The sequence below is a fragment of the Sorex fumeus genome, unplaced genomic scaffold (assembly GCF_029834395.1).
Source record: "Sorex fumeus unplaced genomic scaffold, SorFum_2.1 ptg000026l, whole genome shotgun sequence".
Classification (NCBI taxonomy): Eukaryota; Metazoa; Chordata; class Mammalia; order Eulipotyphla; family Soricidae; genus Sorex; species Sorex fumeus.
Genome location: NW_026606083.1, coordinates 7,224,613 through 7,245,236, shown reverse-complemented (window position 1 = coordinate 7,245,236; position 20,624 = coordinate 7,224,613). Strand labels below are relative to the sequence as shown.

Sequence of the window (20,624 nt, the reverse complement as noted above, 5' to 3'; positions counted from 1 at the left end):
GTCCCAGGCACCCTCTGCTCAACCCATCCAGGTACCCGCCCAGTGTCAGGGCTCCTTCTCGGAGTCGCGCATCTAACTGGACCCCCAGGGCAGCCGGTTTTCATCCTTGATCTGTGGGGGACAGGAATTAAGGCACATCGTGTGCAAAATTTTTTTTCTTGATTAAAATTAAATCTTTTTTACTGGAGGCAGTGTTGGGCATCACATCTGTAGTGCTCAGGATCCTGTGGTCCTTTGTCGCCTGAAATGCCCCAGGCAGTTTCTGGGTGGACCTGACATGCCGGAATCCAGTGGGCCTCCCTGTGCTCACCAGCTCTTCAAACCATTGTTCTGGCCTGACAAACCTTTCAAGAGGACACACAAAGAGCTTAGTTGACTAGGAAACCCAGGCAGAGTGAAAGTGGAATGTTTATTTTTTACTTAATGCTGCTAAATGCTGAACTCAGTCTTCTTAATTAAACAGACAACTCACAACTAGTTTTTCTTTACTGAAGAATACTCATGGGTCATGTTAATTTGAAAAATATTTGGGTTGGTGCCTGTGTTTCTGAATGTTTAAGAATCTTGCACTTCTATTAGGTTCTTAGCTTGTGCCAATTAAACAACATTCTATGAAATAAAATTAGTTTTGGTAATACCACACCAAAAAGTGGTAGAGCGCTCACTTTCATCTATAATATTCAACACAAGGAAAAGTGCAGTTTTTGCTTCCAAATGTAGCCCTGAGAACGATATGGCCATATAACAATATCTCTAGGTCTCTCTCTCTCTCTCTCTCTCTCTCTCTCTCTCTCTCTCTCTCTCTCTCTCCCTTTCTCTCACTCTGTCTCCCCTTCTCTCTCTTTCCATCCCTCCCTCTCCCTCTCCCTCTGCCTCTCCCTCCTCGTCTACTGGGAATGAGCAGTTATATTAAACCCAAGTATAGGAGCTCAAAACTTAAAGATCAATATTCAAGAGACAAGAATTGGTGTGACAGCAGAAACACCATCTGCTCTCATGTTCATTGCAGCATTGTTCGCAATAGTCAGAATCTGGAAACAACTTGGGTGCCCCTAAACAGACAAATGGATAAAGAAACAATGGCACATCTACACAATGGAATACTATGCGGCTGTTAGGAAAAATGAAGTAATGAAATTTGCCTCTAAATGGGTGAACGTGGAGAGTATCATGCTGTGTGAAATGAGTCAGAAGAAGAGAGACGGATATAGAATGACTGCATTCATTTGTGGGATTAGCACTGTCTGTCTGTCCTCCCGTTGTTCATCGATTTGCTCAAGTGGGCACCAGTAACGTCTCCATTGTGAGACTTGATACTGTTTTTGGCATATCAAATACATCACGGGTAGCTTGCCAGGCTTTGCCGTGTGGGCAAGATACTCTCAGTGGCTTGCCAGGCTCTCCGAGAGGGGTGGAGGAACTGAACCCAGGTTGGCCACGTGCAAGGCAAATGCCCTACCCACTGTACTATAGCTCCAGCCCTCTCTCTCATACGTTAAAAAAAAATCTGAGTGGCTGGAAGCTGATGGCCCAGGGCAGCCAACATATGTAAACACTTCTTAACTGCCAGAGTTATAACTGCCAGCTGATAAAGATAAAATAAGAGAGATGAAGAAATAATGATCAGGATGGGCTTCTATGTTGTTCAGAGGCAAAATGCCTGTATGTGTGAGAGCCAGTCTGATCTCTGCAGCCTAGCCCCCCAGCCCAAGAGATCAGAAAACAATAAATTAGCTTCTTCTGGCGGGGGGGAGCAGGGGAGCTTCACATCTGGGGTGCTGGGGAATCTTTGGAAATTGAACTCAGGCCTCGTACATGCCAGGCATGTTCTCAGCCCTGGTTAGGTCTCTGGGCCCCCTACAAGCTAATCTTAAAGGAGGGCTTGGGGGGGCTGGAGCGATACCACAGTGGGTAGGGCATTTGTCTTGCATGCGGCAGACCTGGGTTCAATTCCCAGCATCTCATATGGTCCACAGAGCACCACCAGGAGTAACTCCTGAGTGCAGAGCATTTGTAGGATATATATATATATATATATATATATATATATATATATATATATATTATATATATTTAGAGATACCTCAAACCCCGCACTAGGCTGAACCTCAGATCTGGGGCACCCCAGAGTGGGGGCAGGTGAGTCCCTCTACCCCAAGCAGAATCCTGGCAGCTGAAAACCTCCAGAACCCAATTGCTGCCATGCTCAAGGCCAGACTCCACAGGCTTGGATAAGTCTCATCCATGAATGAATCTGTTGAAAAACTCAGGTATGCAGGTTTTGTGACCAAAATCTCTAAGTTTCCATGGAGTTGAGGATGGGTGATCTCCCCCCATCCCCCTGTTCTTCTGGAAGCCTGGCAGTCATGTCCATGAGCTGCCTCTGGCACTGAACAACCTCATTAACCAGTCATGATCCAGAGAATCATAAACTAATCTCGAAAGAGATCAGCTGCAGAGATACCCCTGGACTCCAAAGTCACCATCCATTTAAAAGTTTAACCCCAGAGGTATCACTCCATCAAACTTTTAGAGTTCCTAGAGCGCCCAGCCACTTTTATGGCTATGCAATATCTCATACTCCACATCACTGACATACCAGGAGTATCACACCACATTGGACGGGGTGTAAAGTAGAAGGCAACCAATCTTGATTAAAAATGTTAACATATAGGCTTAACCTGTAACAGCATGTTAGTAATCTCTTATGTAAGAGCTTAATGGCTCCAGGGTGAGATACAACAATCTTCACACACTTTCTTTTAAAAAAAGGTAAAGGTAAAGGTAAAGGCCCTCCCGTTGATCGTCGATTTGCTCGAGCGGGGCCCAGTAACGTCTCCATTGGAGACTTCGTTGTTATTGTGTCTGGCATATAATTACTGCGAGAAACAGTTACAAAGCTTTAATGTTTGAGTTTCAGTCATACAATGATCAAACACCCATCCTTCCACCAGTGCACATTCTTCACCACCAATGTCCCCAGTACCCACCTCCTTCCCCATCCTCCCCCTGCCTCTGTGGCAGAAAATTTCCCCCATACTGGCTCTCTACTTTTGGGCATTATTGCTTGCAATGCAGATACTTCTCAGAGAGAGGGAGGGAGAGAGGAAGGGAAGGAGGGAGGGAGGGAGGAGAGGAAGAGGGAGGGAGAGGTAGAGGGAGAGAGAGGGAGAGAGGGAGAGAGAGAGGAAGGAGAGAGAGGGAGAGAGGAGAGAGAGGGAGAGAGAGGAGGGGGAGAGAGGGAGGGAGGGAGGGAGGGGAGGGAGGGAGGCAGGGAGGGAGAGAGGTGAGGGCAAAGCAGGTCAATTTTGTGCTAGCAACTCTCTTCCAAAAGCCATCTTGCCTTCAGGCTCCGGTTTGAGTTTCTGGAGGGCTTCCGGGAAAGTGAGTTAGCAGAAAAATGTGGGAAGTGAGTCAGGGAGGACAAAGGAACCGCTGAGCTTCAGGTTCTCTTCAGTGAAGTTTTTTTTCCTGAAGCTCCTTTATTCCCTCTCTGCTTTACTGAGGGGAGGGATCCCTGGACCCCACAAGCATCAGGATGGTTCTCAGAGTGCTTGTTATTTTCTCCTCCCCGGTTCCATTCTGAACTGGCCCTGGGTCAGCCCCCCCCCCCCCCCGCCCCCCACGCCCGCATCACGTGAGGCTGGGGGATGAGAGAGCCCAGGGGAGCATGGTCAGAGGGAAGGGCTGCGAGAAACAGCTGGCGCTGTCCACCTACACGGCCCTCCTCTCTGCACTTTTAGGTACTGGGGTGTCCTGCAGAGGCCCCCAACCCTTTTTTTTGTTACTGATGCACTTAGATACTCCTGCTCATTCAAAACATGAAGGGCTGTGAGGCCCAAATCTTTGTCTCTGTCCAGCCGTCCCCAGCACCCTGGCCACACATTCCTTGCCTTCTCACAGCCCACTCAGAGTGGAATGGGCACCGCCAACTGTATGACCCCCACAGCTCTGCCCCATGCCACATCCCTGGTGTTGACACAGGGCAGTTCCAGGCTCCCAGGCCGGCACCACACCATTGGCATCCCCTAGCTCTGCATTCTCTCTCCAGCCAAAATAAGCCCCTCCAGCTCTCCTCAGGAGGCCAGGCCCCAGCCCTCCTCCTGCTGCTCTGCGCTTGTTCTGCCTCCTTCTCCCCTTGGCCCCTTTCCCACGCTGCTCTTCCCTCCTGGACGCTCCCATCCCGTGCAGGGCAGTGAGCTCATGGAGAAACCCTCGCACAGCGCCATGGGCCCGTGTCTTGCCCGTGGGAGCTGCTGGCCGAGTGTGTGTGGGGGTCGTGAGTGTGAGTCACCGTGGGAGCCCATGCAGGTCATTGCAGAAGTGCCTGTCTCACTCTGGGCTGGGTGAGCTCAGCCACGGCCTTTTCTCCCAGAACTCCATGCATCACTGTCTCCTGTGTTTGGGGCTGGGTGCTGCTTCTTGTCGCCCTTCCGTGCAGGAGTGCTTTTGGGTGCAGGGACTGGTTCTCGAGCTGGCATGCCTCAGCTGGTTCTCTGCTCACAGTGTTGGATGGGTGCGGCCAAGTTCCAGCTGGAAACATGTAGAGTCAACACCACATGCACGGAATAATGGAACTGGACATGGCTGGAGCCTGTGTAGATGCTGACTGAGTGGGTCCTTGGTTGTGATGACGGCAAAGTGGCTTCAGAGAAAATGTGTCAGACAATGGGTGGGAATGTGCTCCAATGGCGTGAGATCTGCAGGATTCCTGGCAAGTCAAGAGCCACTGAGAGGGAGAGGGGGGAGAGAGAGAGAGAGAGAGAGAGAGAGAGAGAGAGAGAGAGAGAGAGAGAGAGAGAGAGAGAGAGAGGAGAGACAGTGGGGGTGTGGGGCAGGGGCCAGCATAGACATGCACAGCATGTGGCTGTAGCGCCTTGGTCTAGGATGTCACAGGGGAGTGTGCTACTGAGTTCACAGTCAAGGAGCTAGAGTCCAGAGCTTGGGAAGAGGGAGGGAGGAAGAGCACACACATGTGAGTGGAGCCCGGGTGACCTTAGTCCAGGCCAGGCTGAGCAGAGGTGCCTGTGCTGCCTCTCCCTGTCATTGGCGTGAAGGCGGCCGCCCTCCGTGCAGAGTACCCAGGCCACTAACACAGCCACTGGACACGGCCAGCACTCACTATCAGCCACAGGAGGGGCTGAGCGAGATAGGAAGCAGCTTTCTTCCGGATTGGCTCTAGATATTGCTGTCCCCAATAATACAGGGGAACATGCTCAGTACCCCAGGACGGAGGCAGTCCTGGTATAGGAGGGTCCCGTGTCCTTAGGGCTGACCCATCTGCTGTGGGGGATGTATGCGGGCACTATGCTGGCCACAGGAGGGGACCTGCCTGAAATGCAGAGGCCGTGAGGGGCGCCTGGTGGGGACAGAGCTCATCCTTGAGGACAAGAGTGCTCAGAGGGTCCAGGCCCAGCTGCTCCCTGCAAGGATACGGGAGTGAGCAGGGCCAATGCAGGTTCTGGGTCTTTGAGCCCCTCAGGGCGCCATCCTCCCTGCCACAAAGGTTCCAAGCCCAGCTCGAGGCTCCGCAGCAGGGGCTCGGGTGGGCCCCAGGGCGAATTTGTGCGGGCGGGCTCAGGCTGAGTGGTATCATGGGCTTGGCCCATGGTGAGCCCCGACTGTCTGTGGGCGTCCGAGGAGGCAGCGGGACAGTGGCCAAGCTCTGCGCTGCGACCACTGAGAAACACCCACGTGGGTCGGCTGTCACCAGGGACCACACAGGGTCTGTCTCCTTCCACCGGTGTTGGGCTGAGGTGGGGACTGAGAGGTCCCTGCAGCTTCTTGTGGACACAGGGGACGCCCAGAAACTGTAGCGCCTGGCCCAGTTTCACTTTGGAATCTGGCCACGTGCCCAGGCCCGCCTATCGGTCAGCAGCAAATAAGAACCCCGAGACTTACTTCCTGGCTTTGGGCTCTAGGCTGTGGGAGCAGAAGCACTGAGCTGGGCATGGACCTCAAGGGCACTCGGAGTGTGAAGCTGAATAACGGGCACTGCATGCCAGTGCTGGGGTTTGGCACCTACGCTCCCGAAGAGGTAAGTGCTGCGGTGGCAGGGTCAGAGCCAGCCCATAAGCGGCTCCTGGCACTCAGGGGTGCCAGGGACTGGGGCTGACGGGGTTGTCTGTGTCCTGCTGCTGACAGGACTCAGCCCCTAGTTTGCGGGAGGTCTGAGGCTGCCTCTGGCACATAGATCCCTTGCCCAGGGCCCCTTGCGGGTCTCCGCCAAGGGCGTGTTCGCCTGCAGGGGACACATGCAGAAAGGCTCCGCCCCTGTGGAACACCCTCATTCCCTCACCCTGAGGAGAAATACTAGTAAGGAAAGAATGCAGGAGAAGGGCAGGCTGCCACAAGGAGCCCAGGGGATGGAGCTGGTTTGCTCCCGCTCCGCTTTCTCTGCCTGTGATGCCCTCTGTCCCTATTACTGATAGTCACCGTGGGCTGAGAACTGGCACAGGGCATGTGCCCTCTGTGGCTCGGTGCAGAGCACTCTGTGGAGATGGGCATACAGCCCCTGGGGAGATGCTCAGAGGAAGGAGCTTTGTGATGGGGGTGGGGAGGCCATGCTCTGTGAGTCCATCCAGTGTGAGGCTTCACCCGCCCCCTCCTGAGTCCCTACTACTATGTCCTGGTCTGTGATCTGTCCTTCCCCTTCTCAGGGATCCCAGCACCCCGGGACCCCACATACCCTGTCAGGGAAACCAACGTGTGGGACAGGTCTCCTCAGGGCTGAGGCGGGTCTCAGAACAGAAGCACCTGCTGTTTCTGGGGAAGAAGCAGCAGGACCCCTTGGCTCTCTGGGGTCCAAGCAACTAGGCGGCCATCACCATCCCTCAGAAGGAATCTGGGGGGCATCAGCCAAGCCCAGCCTGGCCCCAGCTGCAGTTCTCCTGTGGGAGGGGGAGTTTGTGGGGACCCCATGGGCCTGCGCTGGACTTTGAGGAGGTGGAGACTCTGGCTGCCCCAGGTACCAGCTCCCTCCCTGGGCTCAGGGTCACCCTAATGCAGGAGAAGGAGTGTGAGGGCAGGGAGAGGGAGCTGTAGAGGTTGGAGGGCCTCAGGGAGGATGTGACATGGAGCCTCAGGCATTCCCTGAGAGGAGCTGGGGAAATACTCCCCCTGAGCCGGGAGGCCAACCATCCTTCTCACTTGCATTTTGAAGGTTCCAAAGAGCAAAGTCCGTGAGGCCACCCAAGTGGCCATTGATGTTGGCTTCCGGCACATCGATGCCGCCTACGTGTACCAGAATGAGGAGGAGGTGGGGGAGGCGATGCGCGCAAAGATGGCTGATGGCACCGTGAAGCGCGAGGACTTGTTCTACACCACCAAGGTACGCAGGGCCAGGCTGTGGGTGCGTAAGTCTTGGTTTGAGCGTCTGTTTCCTCCTATGTGGGAGAGGTTCTTGAAGTGCTGAAAATAGGTCTAGGCTGCCCTGGCAGGTAAACTATGGGGCATGGGCACCCCAACATAGCGTGTTACTGGGGGAGGCTCATCTTGGCACATAGTCATGAGCGTGAAAGAACAAGCAGACTCAGACATGCCTACACACTTCCTCTTTATTGAATAATAGTTCACACAATTAATATCATCACTATAAAATCATATATATGTATATATATATATATACACATATATATGAGAAAATTCAACTGAGAACATCCCTAGAGCAAATCATATCCTGACCTCTAGCTGACAGAAGCCAAAAGCCAGGCACTCTTTTTTTTTTTTTTTTTTTTTATTTTTTATTAGTGAAACAACATGAGGTACAGTTATAGATTTACAAATTTTGTGCTTGGATCTCGGTCATACCACGATCAAATACCCATCCCTCCACCAGTGCCCATTTTCCACCACCAGGATAATATCCCTCCCCCCCATCCTCCCATCCCCCCATCCCCCCCTGCCACTGTGGCAGGGCATTCCCCCCTGTTCTCTCTCTCCTCCTGGGCGCTGTGATCAGCCAAAGAGGCATTGAGTGGCGAACATGTTCAGTCCAGTCTACTTTCAACCTGCATCTCCCCTCCTGGGAGGATCCTCCAAACACCCTCCACTTGGCGTTCCCCTCTCCATCTGAATTGTCCTTTCCCCTAGAATGCCCAGCTGGCCTCTAAGTTATGGAGTAATTCTCCTGGTGTTGTGGGTATTAATCTCATATTTTATTATTTTATATCCCCCAGATGAATGCTATCTTTCTATGTCTATCCCTCTCTTTCTGACTCATTTCGCTTAGCATGATACTTTCCATATTGTACCACTTGTATGTAAAGTTCGTGATTTCATCTCTTTTAAGAGCCACATAGTACTCCATTGTGTAGATGTACCAAAGTTTCTTTAACCAGTCATCTGTTCTTGGGCACTCAGGTCTCTTCCAGTTTCTGGCTACTGTAAAGAGTGCTGCAATGAACAAACAAGTGCAGATGTCCCTTCGGCTACACGTTTTTGCCTCTCTGGGATATATTCCCAGGAGTGGTATCGCTGGGTCAAATGGGAGCTCAATTTCTAATTTTTTGAGGAACGTCCATACTGTTTTCCAGAAGGGCTGAACCAGTGGACATTCCCACCAACAGTGAAGGAGTGTCCCTTTCTCGCCACATCCGCGCCAGCAACGGTTAAAAGCCAGGCACTCTTAATGTGATGTGCCTCAGGTGTCTGTAGCTGCAGGGTCTCAGTCACCGAGGCAAGGTTGGCAGAGGGCGGACGTCCTCAGCAGTTCCATCCCCAAGACAAGTTGGACAGAGCCCATTTGCATCTTAGGCACGTTGTCCAAGATCCAGAGGCTCCCTCCGAGTCTGGCAGCAGCTTCCAGGACCCTCTCAATGAAGGGGCCACCAACCAATCATTTTGGAGTGTCACCGGTTGAATTGGCCGGTTGAGGTTCAAGGCTTGAAGTATTTGCCCCACATTGATAAGGAGATGTGTCAGCTGGGAGTGTCGGCCGTGTCTGGCTGTCAGTAGCCTTGTTAGCAACAAACTAGCTAACTACATCACACATAAAATGAATGTTTTGTTCACCCAGAACACTTGCCTCTATTCGTACTCACGTGCTCTGTGGACCACGTGTTATTAGTTCGAGGGCTGGCTATCAGAAGCAGAGCAGAGGGCTTTGTTCTCTGGGCTCTCTGTTGCCTGCTTTGTTTACGCTTTCCACAGCACATTTATTTATTTTTTTTTAATAGTTCATTTCCTCAATTCATTTTTATTTATTTTTTTAATTCTTATTAGTGAGACACCATGAGGTACAGTTGTTTTTTGTTGTTGTTGTTTGGTTGGTTGGTTATTTTTTTTTTTTTGCTTTTTTGTCACACCTGGCGATGCACAGGGGTTACTCCTGGCTCTGCAGCTCTGCACTCAGGAGTTACTTCTGGAGGTGCTCAGGGGACCATATGGGATGCTGGGAATCGAACCTGGGTCGGCCACAAGCAAGGCAAACGCCCTACCCGCTGTGCTATCTCTCCAGCCCCCATGAAGTACAGTTGTAGACTTACAATTTTTTGTGCTTGGGTTTCAATTATGCAATGATCAAATACCCATCCCTCCACCAGTGCCCATTTCCCACCACCACGGATCCCAGTATCCCTCGGAAATCAATCAACATAATCCATCATATCAACAAAAGAAAAGATAAAAATCATATGATCATATCAATAGATGCAGAGAAAGCATTTGACAAGATCCAGCACCCGTTTATGATGAAAACCCTCACGGAAAATGGGGATAGAGGGGACTTTCCTCAATATAGTTAAAGCCATCTTCCACAGCACATTTAAATCTGGTCCCGGATGTAGGATTCTACGTTGCATCTCTTCTCTTTCTTACTCTGCAGCTTTGGGCCACTTTCTTCCGACCGGAATTAGTTCGGCAAGGAGTGGAAAGGTCCTTGAAGAAACTGGGACTGGACTACGTGGACCTCATTCTCCTTCACGTTCCTATAGCTCTGAAGGTACCTGGGCTTGGTCAAGGAGGGGACCACCCGCCCCTGGCACCCCAGGACATAGCTCAGGACAGAGGCCCAGCTTGGGACGTCCCTCAGGTGGGGTAGGGCCCTCAGCAGGGCCATGCACTGACTGTTCTCACCGTCTCCAGCTCACCAAATTGGGACTTGTGACCGACACAAAATCTCATGTCTGATCCCTCCACTGAAGAGCCTGTCCTAGGGCAGTTGGGGTCTGTCAGGGGCGCTGGGGGATGGATCCTGGCTCCTGGCTCTCAGATACTCCTCATTCCTCTTCTTATAGCTTTTGGGGACACAACAGATTCACATACATGATGCATATATGTACATGTACTACCTCTTGGGCACTCATACACATAATACACATGCACTCAGTATGCACACGGATACACACACTCATGCATACACACATTCATACACACACTCAAGCATATACACACACTCATACACTCGTACACACTCTCACACATTCACACATACCACAGTCACACACACACTCAAGCACACACACACTCATACACTCATAAACACTCACACACATTCACACACACATACACCACACACACACATACACACACACTATGCATGTTTGAGCATGTTTGAGCATCGAAAGGCCCTGAGATATCTCTCCTGTCCTCTCTCTGTCCCGTAGCCAGGGGAGGACATCCTGCCCATGGACGCCAGCAAGAAGGTAATCCTTGACACTGTGGATCTGTGTCAGACATGGGAGGTGAGTATGGCCCCACAACCAGACAGTCACCAAGGGAGTGAGGGGTCAGGGCCTGAGTCCCAGAGCCCAGGGCAGGGGTGTCTGTCCGTGCCACAGTGCTGGCAGGGGTGTCTGTCTGTGCTACAGTGCTGGGATGACCTCTAGGGTTTTATCCTATTGGGGTGTTGGGGCGTCTCTTTGTGGGGACAGCAGCTAAACAAAGGGTCAGACACTCAGGGGGGTAGGGGCCTTCACTCAGGGGACCCCAGCTAACTACAGGGGGCCAGAGTCTGGGGCCCCAGGGAGGGGGTTGTTTGGGGTGAAGTCTCTGGAATGCCCATCTCAAACTTTCCCTGCACCCACGGGCAGAAACGCCCCCTGTCCAGAGCACTGGTCTCTAGGGCTGACGCTGGTGCCCATTGGTACAGAAACTCCACAGGGCAAGGAGAAGGCCTGAGGGCCAAAGACAAGGATGGCCTGGCATGGGAAGGCCTGGTTCTGTTCTGGCCCCGCATAAGCCCAGAGTATCCCCTTGTGGGCCCCATAAACCAGGGATAGGTCCCATGCATGGACACGGCCAGGGTGCGGGTAGTGACACAGCCCTGACGGCAGTGACCTTCAGTGGAAAGGGGGCTCCTGGGGACATGGTCTCGGAGTACTCCGGTCACGGGGCATGGGCAGACGACAGGGCTTCTTGTGCACTGTCCCCAGGCCCTGGAGAGCTGCAAAGACGCAGGGCTGACCAGGTCCATCGGCGTGTCCAACTTCAACCGCAAACTGCTGGAGATGATCCTCAGTAAGCCGGGGCTCAAGTACAAACCAGTGTGCAACCAGGTGAGCCGCAGGTGGGCCTGTGTGCCCCCTGCTCCCTCCCAGCCCCCACTGTCCCCAGGGGTCCTACTGCAGAGATGCCTGGGTGGGCGGAGAGGGCGGATGGGGGCAGATCCCTCTCCCGGGTGGGCATGTGTGGGCCTGTGGACATGCCCTGGGAGGGACCCATGGCAGCGAGTACCCTTGGCCGTCCTTTGAGAGGGTCTGTGGGAAGGACGTACCCAAACAAGCTCCCCGTCTGCTTGGTTAAATAAACTTTGGTACATCTACTCAGGAGAGCTTCCTCAGGGTCTGAGTCTGTGTTCTTGGTCCTGCAGGTGGAGTGTCACCCTTACCTGAACCAGCAGAAGCTGCTGGACTTCTGCAGGGCCAGGGACATCGTCCTCGTGGCCTACAGTGCCCTGGGGTCACAAAGGGACCCTAAATGGTAACGAGGGAGTCTGTTTCCTGTATTAGCTCTTAGTGCTGATGTTCTGTGACTGACTCTGCGGAGCGAGGGCCCAGCATAGCCATGAGCTCCCACAGCCAGACCCTGACTGAGGGCGACGCTTCCGACCATTCGCAATATGGAGTGGCATTTTGCTATTGGCACACAGGCACTACCGACAGTTCTAGGGGTCTTAGGTGCCGGGAATGGACGTTGGGTTCTTGGACGTGTCTGCTCTGTGCTCGGGCCAGCGAGACGCACACCTTGCTAGGAGTCCGCTGGATGCTCCAAGTCTGGCGAACGGACGGTTCACACCCTGTGTGAAACTAACACTTCCACCTCCAAACTTCGGGCGTGCTCCCCGCTGCTGTCCCCTTCATGCCGCAGTTCCTGTCTGTGAGTTCTTTCTTAGGCAGCACATTGATGCACTGCGGTAACACAGGGCAGAGGGACCCCGGACACTGTCTCCTTGTCCTCTACTTCACACGCACTGTGTGTGAAGGGTCTCTATTACTCAATGTATTGATTAATAAATACCTGAGCAGTCTATGGTGATGTAACAAAGTGGCCCTCTCTCTCCCTCCCTGCCAGTTGCTGATGAAACAGTTCCCTGTAAATTAAATTGGGACAGTTTTCTGACATGTTTGAAACATAAATGTCTAATTCAATAGTTACTGAACCCCGAAGCGGCATCGTGAGGCTATTGTGCTCACCGGAGTTTTCTTATCCTTTGCTGTATATAATTGTCTGCTCCAAACCCAAATGCAAATAGTCGCATTTCTGTCCCTACCGCTGTGGGCCCAGCCGGGCCATTTGGCGAGGAATTGTGGTTCCTAGAAGGACCCTGACACCTTGGGTTTACAAGGTTTGAAATCTACCAGCTACGGTGAAATCTTCCAGCTGAACCTTCAAATGTGATTTTAAAGGTTATTTTTATGGAAGTGTTTGCTCTCCTCAGCCCATGTGCACTGAAGTGTCCCTGTTTGCCAAGTGGGTGGGCTGTGTGGGCCACATGTGTGGTGAGCCAGGACCTGCTGTGCCTTTCCCAGGCAGAAGACAACCATTTTCTTTTTCTTTTTTTTTTTTTATTTAATCACCATGAGGTAGACCCTTACAGAGCTGTTCATGATTAGGTTTCAGTCATACAGTGTTTCAACACCCGTCCCTCCCCCAGTGTATGTTTCCCAGCACCAGTGTCCCCGGGTTCCCTCCTGTCACCCCCACCCCCCAGCCTGCCTCTACGTCAGATGGCAGTCACTTCTCTCTGTCTCTCTGTCTCTCTGTCCGTCTGTCCGTCCGTCCGTCTGTCTGTCTGTCTGTCTGTCTGTCTGTCTGTCTGTCTCTCTCTCTCTCTCTCCTTTTGTGCATTGTAGTTTTCAATACAGATACTAAAAGGTTATCATGTATATCACGTTGACCTACTTTTTTCACTCAGCTCTTGTCCAGTGTGATTGTTTCCAACTATTATTTATCGTCATACTGGCCTCTTCTCTGTCTAACCTACACACTGCCCCACACATATTTGTGGTATATTCCAAACATTTACTAGTCCTCCTAACCCTTGTTTTCCCTGGCCTTGGATATTAGTCTTCTTTCTTATGTTTTATGAAGATATATGAATGCATATGAATGCAGTCATTCTATATTTGTCCCTCTCCTTCTGACTCACTTCACTCAGCATGATACTCTTTTTTAAAAATTTTTATTAATGAATCACTGTGGGATTCATTAATAAAAATTTTACAGTTCAAATCTACAAACTGGGATTCACAGTTACAAACCTACAAACTTTCATGCTTGCATTTCAGTCATACAATGGTCAAGTACCCATCCCTCCACCAGAACCCATTTTCCATACCAGTGGTCCCAGCATCTCTCCCGCCACCCCCACCTCGCCCCCCCCCCCCCATCCCACCTCTGTGGCAGGGCATTCCCTTTGTTCTCTCTCTCTCTCTCTCTCTCTCTCTCTCTCTCCCCCCCCCCCCCCGTTTTGGGTGTTGTGGTTTGCAGTAGAGGTATTAAGTGGCCATCATGTTCGTTCTATAGTCTACTTTCAGTCCGCAGCTCCCATTCTGAGTGGACCCTCCTAGCACCCTTACTTGGTGGTTCCTTCTCTATCTGAGCTGCCTTTTCCCCCAGCATATGAGGCCAGCTTCTAAGCTGTGGAGTAATCCTCCTGGTACTTATCTCTACTGTTCTTGGGTGTCAATCTCTCATTCTGTTACTTTATATTCCACAAATGAGTACAATCTTTCTATATCTGTCCCCCTCTTTCTGACTCATTTCACTTAACATGATACTTTTCATGTTGATCCACCTATATGCAAATTTCATGACTTCATCTTTTCTAACAGCTGCATAGTATTCTATTGTGTAGATGTACCAAAGTTTATTTAACCAGTCATCTGTTCTCGGGCACTCAGGTTTTCTCCAGATTCTGGCTATTGTAAACAGTACTGCAATGAACATATAAGTGCAGATGTCATTTCTACTATACATTTTTGCTTTTCTGGGATATATTCCCAGAAGTGGTATTGCTGGGTCAAATGGGAGCTAATTTCTAATTTTCTGAGAAGCATCCATACTATTTTCCAAAAGGGCTGAACCAGTCGTGAAGAAGCAGTGAAGGAGAGTCCCTTTCTCCCCACATCCGCACCAACACCGGTTGCTTTTGTTCTTTTGGATGTGGGCCAATCTCTATGGTGTGAGATGATATCTCATTGTTGTTTTGATCTGCATCTCCCTGATGATTAGTGATGATGAGCATTTTTTCATGTGTCTTTTGCCATTCAATTTCTTCTTTGAGAAAGTTTCTGTTCATTTCATTGCCCCATTTCCTGATGGGGTTGGATGCTTTCTTTTTGTGGAGTTCAACCAGTGCCTTGAAAATCCTTGATATCAACCCCTTATCAGATGGGTATTGGGTGAATATCCTTTCCCGTTCTGTAGATTGTCAGTGTATTCTGGTCACTCTATTTTTTGAGGTACAGAAGCTTCTCAGTTTAAGGTAGTCCCATTTATTTATCTCTGTTTGCATTTGGTTGGCCAATGGTGTGTCACCTTTAAAGATAACTTTAGCTTCAATGTCGTGGAGGGTTTTGCCAACGTTGTCTTCAATGTACCCAATGGATTCTGGTCTGATGTTGAGGTCTTTAATCCATTTTGACTAACTTTTGTGCATGGTGTTAGATAGAGGTCTATGCCCATTTTTTGCATGTAGCTGTCCAGTTTTGCCAGCACCACTTGTTGAAGAGGATTTCCTTGTTTCACTTCACATTTCTTGCTCCCTTATTAAAGATTAGATGATCATATATTTGACGGTGTATGTCAGGATATTCAACCCTGTTCCATTGGTCTGGGTGCCTTTGTTCCAGTACCATGTTGTTTTAACTATTACCACTTTGTAGTAGAGTTTGAGGTTGGGAAGGTGATGCCTCCCATCTTCTTTTCCCCAAGAATTGCTTTAGGTATTCAGGAGCTTATTGTTCCATATGAATTTCAGGAGTATTTTCTCCATTTCTTTGAAGAATGTCATGGGTATCCTTTTATAGGGATCGCATTGAATTTGTACAGTGCTTTGGAAAGTATTGCCATTTTGACAATGTTAATTCTCCCAATCCGTGAGCAGGGAATATCTTTCCATTTCCTCGTGTCCTCTTTTATTTCTTGAAGTAGTGTTTTGTAATTTTCTTTGTAAGGTCCTATACCTCCTTAGTTAAGCTGATTCCAAGGTACTTGATTTTCTGAGGCATAATTGTGAAGGGGATTGCTTTTTTCATGTCACTTTCTTCTCTCGTATTATTTGCATATAGGAAAGCCATCAGCATGATACTCTTGATGTCCATTTATATATAAGCACATTTCCTGACTTAATTTTTCCTAACAGCTGCATAGTATTTCGTTGTGTAGATATGCCATAGTTTCCTTATTCATTCGTATGTTCTTGGGCACTCAGGTTATTTCCAGATTCTGGCTATGGTGAATAGTGCTGCAGTGAACATAGGAGTGCAGATGGTGTTTCTTTTGTGTCTTGAGGGCCCTAGGGTATATTCCAAGAAGTGGTATTGCTGGGTCAAATGGAAGCTCAATTTCTTGTTTTTTGAGGAATATCTATATTGTTTTCCAGCCATAAGGCTGGACCAGTCGGCATTCCCATCAACAGTGAATGAGAGTCCTTTTTCCCCACCTCCACGCCAGCACTGGTTCTCTTTTTCTTTTGGATGCGTGCCAGTCTCTGCGGTGTGAGATAATATCTCATTGTTGTTTTGATTTACATTTTCCTGATGATTAAGTGATAAAGAGTGTTTTTTCATGTGCCTTTTGGTCTTTCAAATTTCTTTTTTGATGTAGCTTCTGTTCATTTTTCCCCCATTTTTTGATTGGATTTTTTTTTTTCTTGTGAAGTTCTACCTGTGCCTTGTAAATCTTTGGAATTAACCCCTTATCAAAATGGTATTGGGTGAATATCCTTTCTCATTCTGCAGGTCTTTGTACCTTGGTCTCCTTTCTTTTGAGGTGCAGAAGCTTCTTAGTTTAATGTAGTCCCTTTTTTTCCTTTTAACTTTGCTTTGATTTGCTTGGTCAGTGGCATTTCATGCTTGAAGATACCTTTAGCTTAAGTATCGTGAAGGGTTTTGCCTACATTTTCTTCCATGAACCCCTTGGATTTGAGTCTGATCTTAAGATCTTTAATCCATTTTTATCTGATTTTTGTACAAGGTGTTAGATAGAGGTCTGAGTCCATTATTTTGTGTGTAGCTGTCCAATTTTTCCAGCATCACTTATTTTATTATTTTTTAAATTTTTAAACTTTTTTTTTGCTTTTTGGGTCACACCTGGTGATGCACAGGGGTTACTCCTGGCTCTGCATTCAGGAGTTACTCCTGGCAGTGCTCAGGGGACCATATGGGATGCTGGGAATCAAACCCGTGTCGGTCGCATGCAAGGCAAATGCCCTACCCACTGTGCTATCTCTCCAACCCCGAATTTTTAAACTTTTAAAATAATTTTAAATTTTTATTTTCATAAAATTTTTCACAATAATTGATTACATTCAATATTTCAACACCAATCCCACCATCACTACACCTTCCCACCACCATCCAGGCCTGCCACACAGGTAGATGCTAAATAATTTATTTTGTATTGCTTATTAAAAATTGACTAAAAATGATCCAAAAATATTTCCTTAGAGAAAATGTGTGAAAATGTTTGTAATCATCTTGGACCCATTAAGCCCTTGTATAAGAAATCATTAAGATTTTATTAGAGTTTGAGCCTTTGTGTGCTACTATATATCAAGATCGGTTGTCTTCTGCCTTATATTCCACCAAAAGTGGTGTGCTACGCTTGGTATTTCAGTGGCATAAAGTATGAGATGTCACATGGCTGCAATAGTGGCTGCACATTCCTAGAATTCTAAAATTTTAAATAGGATTCTAGAGCTGGAGTTAAATTGTTTAACTGGATGGTGATTTTGGGGTCTGGAGGCATCTCTGCTGCATGCTGCTCTCTTCTGAGATTCCTTTATGAATCTCCACATCTTGGCCATTCATGCACTTAAATGGCACCCAGAGGCAGTTTGTGGGAATGAATGTCAGGCAACTAGAAGCACTGGGAGATGGGAGGGGGGCCCATTCCCAACTCTGTACCAGCTGGAGGTTTTAGTCACTAGTTCTGCATACCTGGGCTTTTCAGCAGATTCATTCTCATGCGTGGGGGGTTTGGGACGAGTCTGTTAAGGTCAGCTGTCAGCGTGGCAGCAATTGGATTCTGGAGGTTTGTGGCTACCAGGGTTTATTTGGGGCAGGCAGAGGGATACACCTGCCCCCCTCCGAGATGCCTGGATAAAATCAGCCTGGCGCGGGGTGGGGAGACATCTCTGTGGCATTCCAGTGGCACTTGTTACAGAGGCTATCCTTGCTCCACTTCATATTTCTTGCTCCCTTATGAGAGATTAAATGATTATATATTGGAGGGTGTGTGTCAGGATAGCCAACTCTACTCCATTACAGCCAACCATTTTCTGATTTATTTTCCAGCCCAGGTAGTTTGTATTTCAAAATACTTCAGATGTAGGCATCAATGAGTAGATGCTTTTATGTTCAGTCTCAGCCTTTGGTCTTTGATCTCTTCATTCCTTCTGATTAGGTGCCTTTGGGGCTTACATACTCCAGTTGCTTTCCATTTGACCATTAACGGTCATATTTGTTCTTACCAGATTGCTGTACTCAGGAATAATTTTCTCTGACTAGTCATGGGCATTTCCTTTAGGCCCTTCATGTAAGTCTGCCCTCAAGTCACACTTACAGCTTTGCCTTAGTCCAGCTCCCTGGGGCCCTGAGGACTGTTACTGGCAGACTGTAAATGCCCAGGTCTGCCCCTTCAGCTCCTTATGCTTGAATTTTTATTTTTAGGATCTCCCAAGACAGTCCATTTCTCCTGGAGGAGCCGGTCCTGAATGCCATTGCCAAGAAACATGGTCGTAGCCCAGGGCAGGTGGCCCTGCGCTACCAGCTGCAGCGGGGGGTGGTGGTGCTGGCCAAGAGCTTCAATGAGAAGAGGATCAAGGAGAACTTTCAGGTACAGTTGCAGTGGCCAGAGTGAGAAGCTTTCTAGCTGTAGACTCTTAAGCGTTGCAAACACACTGAGATGTGGCTTGGTGAGGGAGCATTCACCAACTAAGAGAGTAGGGTTGGGGGTTGGGGGGCAGATGGATGGTATACTGGTACTGTGACCAGGGCGTGATTCTCCAGGACTCATGAGTCCAGAGAGACTGTCCAGGCAGGTGCTCTCTCTCCCGATTCTTGCAAAAAGGAAAGTCTCAAACTCCACGGATGGTGTAAGATGCAAAAGACCCATAGAAATGTGGCCCACCCCAGCATGCTGCCCAGTTGGTCCAGCTCTCTCTCTGTTTAAGGGAGAAAGGCATTTCACTTGAATTCACAACAATGTGGGGAATGGCTAGGTAGTATAAATTTCTTTTGCAAAAGGAGACAGTAGGAGAGGGGTCAGTCTCCTGAGGGTGGGACACTGAGGCAGAGGGACAATCCATACAGCACCCCTGGGAGCTGGGATGGGGCCCTCCCCGAAATGGACTGGGGATTGGCAGGGGTTTCCTGTGTCAAGAGAAGCTGTGCCTGGATCGGGGCGGGTGGGGGGGGGGGGCGCTCCCTGAGATTCTCTTCTTCCTGCAGGTGTTTGACTTTGAACTGACCCCGGAGGAAATGAAAGCCATCGATGGCCTCAACAGGAACTTCCGCTATTTCAAAATGGACTTGTGAGTGCAAAGGAGAAAATTGTAATGGGGCATTTGGTTCATTTGCAGGTTGGGGTTAAAAGCCTTCCCAGATCAAGTAAATGGCCCAACATTGGAACTATGGACCCAATGTCCAGCCCAGGAGAATGTGGGCAGCAGCAGGGGGATGGGTCCAGGAGCCACAGTGAAGTGCCCAGTCCTTTACTGTGTACTCACTGCCTGTGTGCAGGAGGACCCGCCCCTCCTTGTGACTCACGCTAGGGTTGGGGTCTTAGAGGCAGCAACTGGTAAGGAAAGAATGGGGGGACCCGTCTGGGCAAAGAAGACAAAGATTAGTTCTTAGCAATGACATGTGACAGAGGTGGAGGGCCCTGAGGCTGTTGGAAACCATCAACAGGACAGCAAAGGAGCAGGTCACAACATCAATACCCACAACCCGCGGCTCCCCCAGGGTGCTCGCTGGGCTCTGTCTGACTCACACACTTAGGGCTGGGGGGCTGTGGGGTCAGGCAGAGCAGCCCTAGGGGAGTGACATGTGGAAGGAGATGGAGTTGAGAGACTGCTACAAAGTGAAGAGTAAAGGGATATTTCCAAGGGGGAGAAACTGAGGCCCTCCCGAGGTTCCAGGTTCAGTGTGTCTGGGCCCCCAAGTCCCTAAGAGTGGCCTGTGGGGGCAGGGCTGGGTGTTCTGTGTGTGTGTGGGGGGGTGTAGTGCAAGACGGCCCTGTGGGCTCCTCCTATCCAGGGACCATGTGAACCCCAAGGAGGGACTCAGCCTGGGGCCGTGGCCCTCTGGCTCAGACCCTGGGGTTGCTGTCAGGCCCATGGCCTTGGGGCCGTGTACCCTGGGCTGTGGGAAGGAGGCTGACGTGGGGGGCTTGTCCCTGCCCAGGATCTGCAGGAGGGCCCTTCCCAGCACAGCCCTGCTTGCACCCCCTGACTGGTGCTCTCTTCCTCACAGCGGGATAGGCAACCCCAACTACCCGTTTGCTGACGAGTACTGAACACGCCGGATCCCACGGCCATTTCGCCTGCGGAGGGTCTGCCTCAGGGCCAAGGGAGACTTCACCTGTGAGTCAGCAGGGCCTCCCCTGTCATGACATTTTTTTCCCCGTGAAATAATAAAGATTCGTATTCAGTGGTTGTGTCCTGGTTGTTCATGGAGTACATCGAAGCTTGGGAAATAAACAGGACAGGGTGAGGAGAAAAGGGGGCTGCGTGCACAGACTGAGCCCCGCCAGCGGGCCTTTTCTCCTCAGGGGTTCTCAGTTTCCTCTTGCGCTGACACCCTGACACCGTGCCTCCTCTCACAACACTCCAAGGTCCAAGGTCCGGGAGCAGCATTTCCACCTGGGGAGTGACAGAGGACACCAGGGCAGGGTGCCAGAGTTCCAGTGCCATCCAGCAGCTCTCCCTCTGACTGCAGCAGTGGACCCCCAGGAGCCTT

General features: G+C 50.0%; 1 protein-coding gene across 2 annotated transcripts; it reads left to right on the top strand.

Moving 5' to 3' along the window:
- Positions 1 to 5,921: 5,921 nt before the first annotated feature.
- LOC130024071 (aldo-keto reductase family 1 member C15-like) lies at positions 5,922 to 20,315 on the top strand. Of its 2 annotated transcripts, XM_056114714.1 has the most exons (9): positions 5,922 to 6,037; positions 7,163 to 7,330; positions 9,824 to 9,940; positions 10,605 to 10,682; positions 11,373 to 11,495; positions 11,810 to 11,919; positions 18,336 to 18,501; positions 19,116 to 19,198; positions 20,139 to 20,315. In XM_056114714.1, exons 1-9 carry the CDS (start codon positions 5,951 to 5,953, stop codon positions 20,179 to 20,181), a joined length of 975 nt encoding a protein of 324 aa, XP_055970689.1. In that variant the 5' UTR covers positions 5,922 to 5,950; the 3' UTR covers positions 20,182 to 20,315. The 2 variants fall into 2 exon arrangements, with proteins under 2 accessions (XP_055970689.1, XP_055970690.1); XM_056114715.1 differs by lacking the exon at positions 11,373 to 11,495.
- The last annotated feature ends 309 nt before the right edge of the window (positions 20,316 to 20,624 follow it).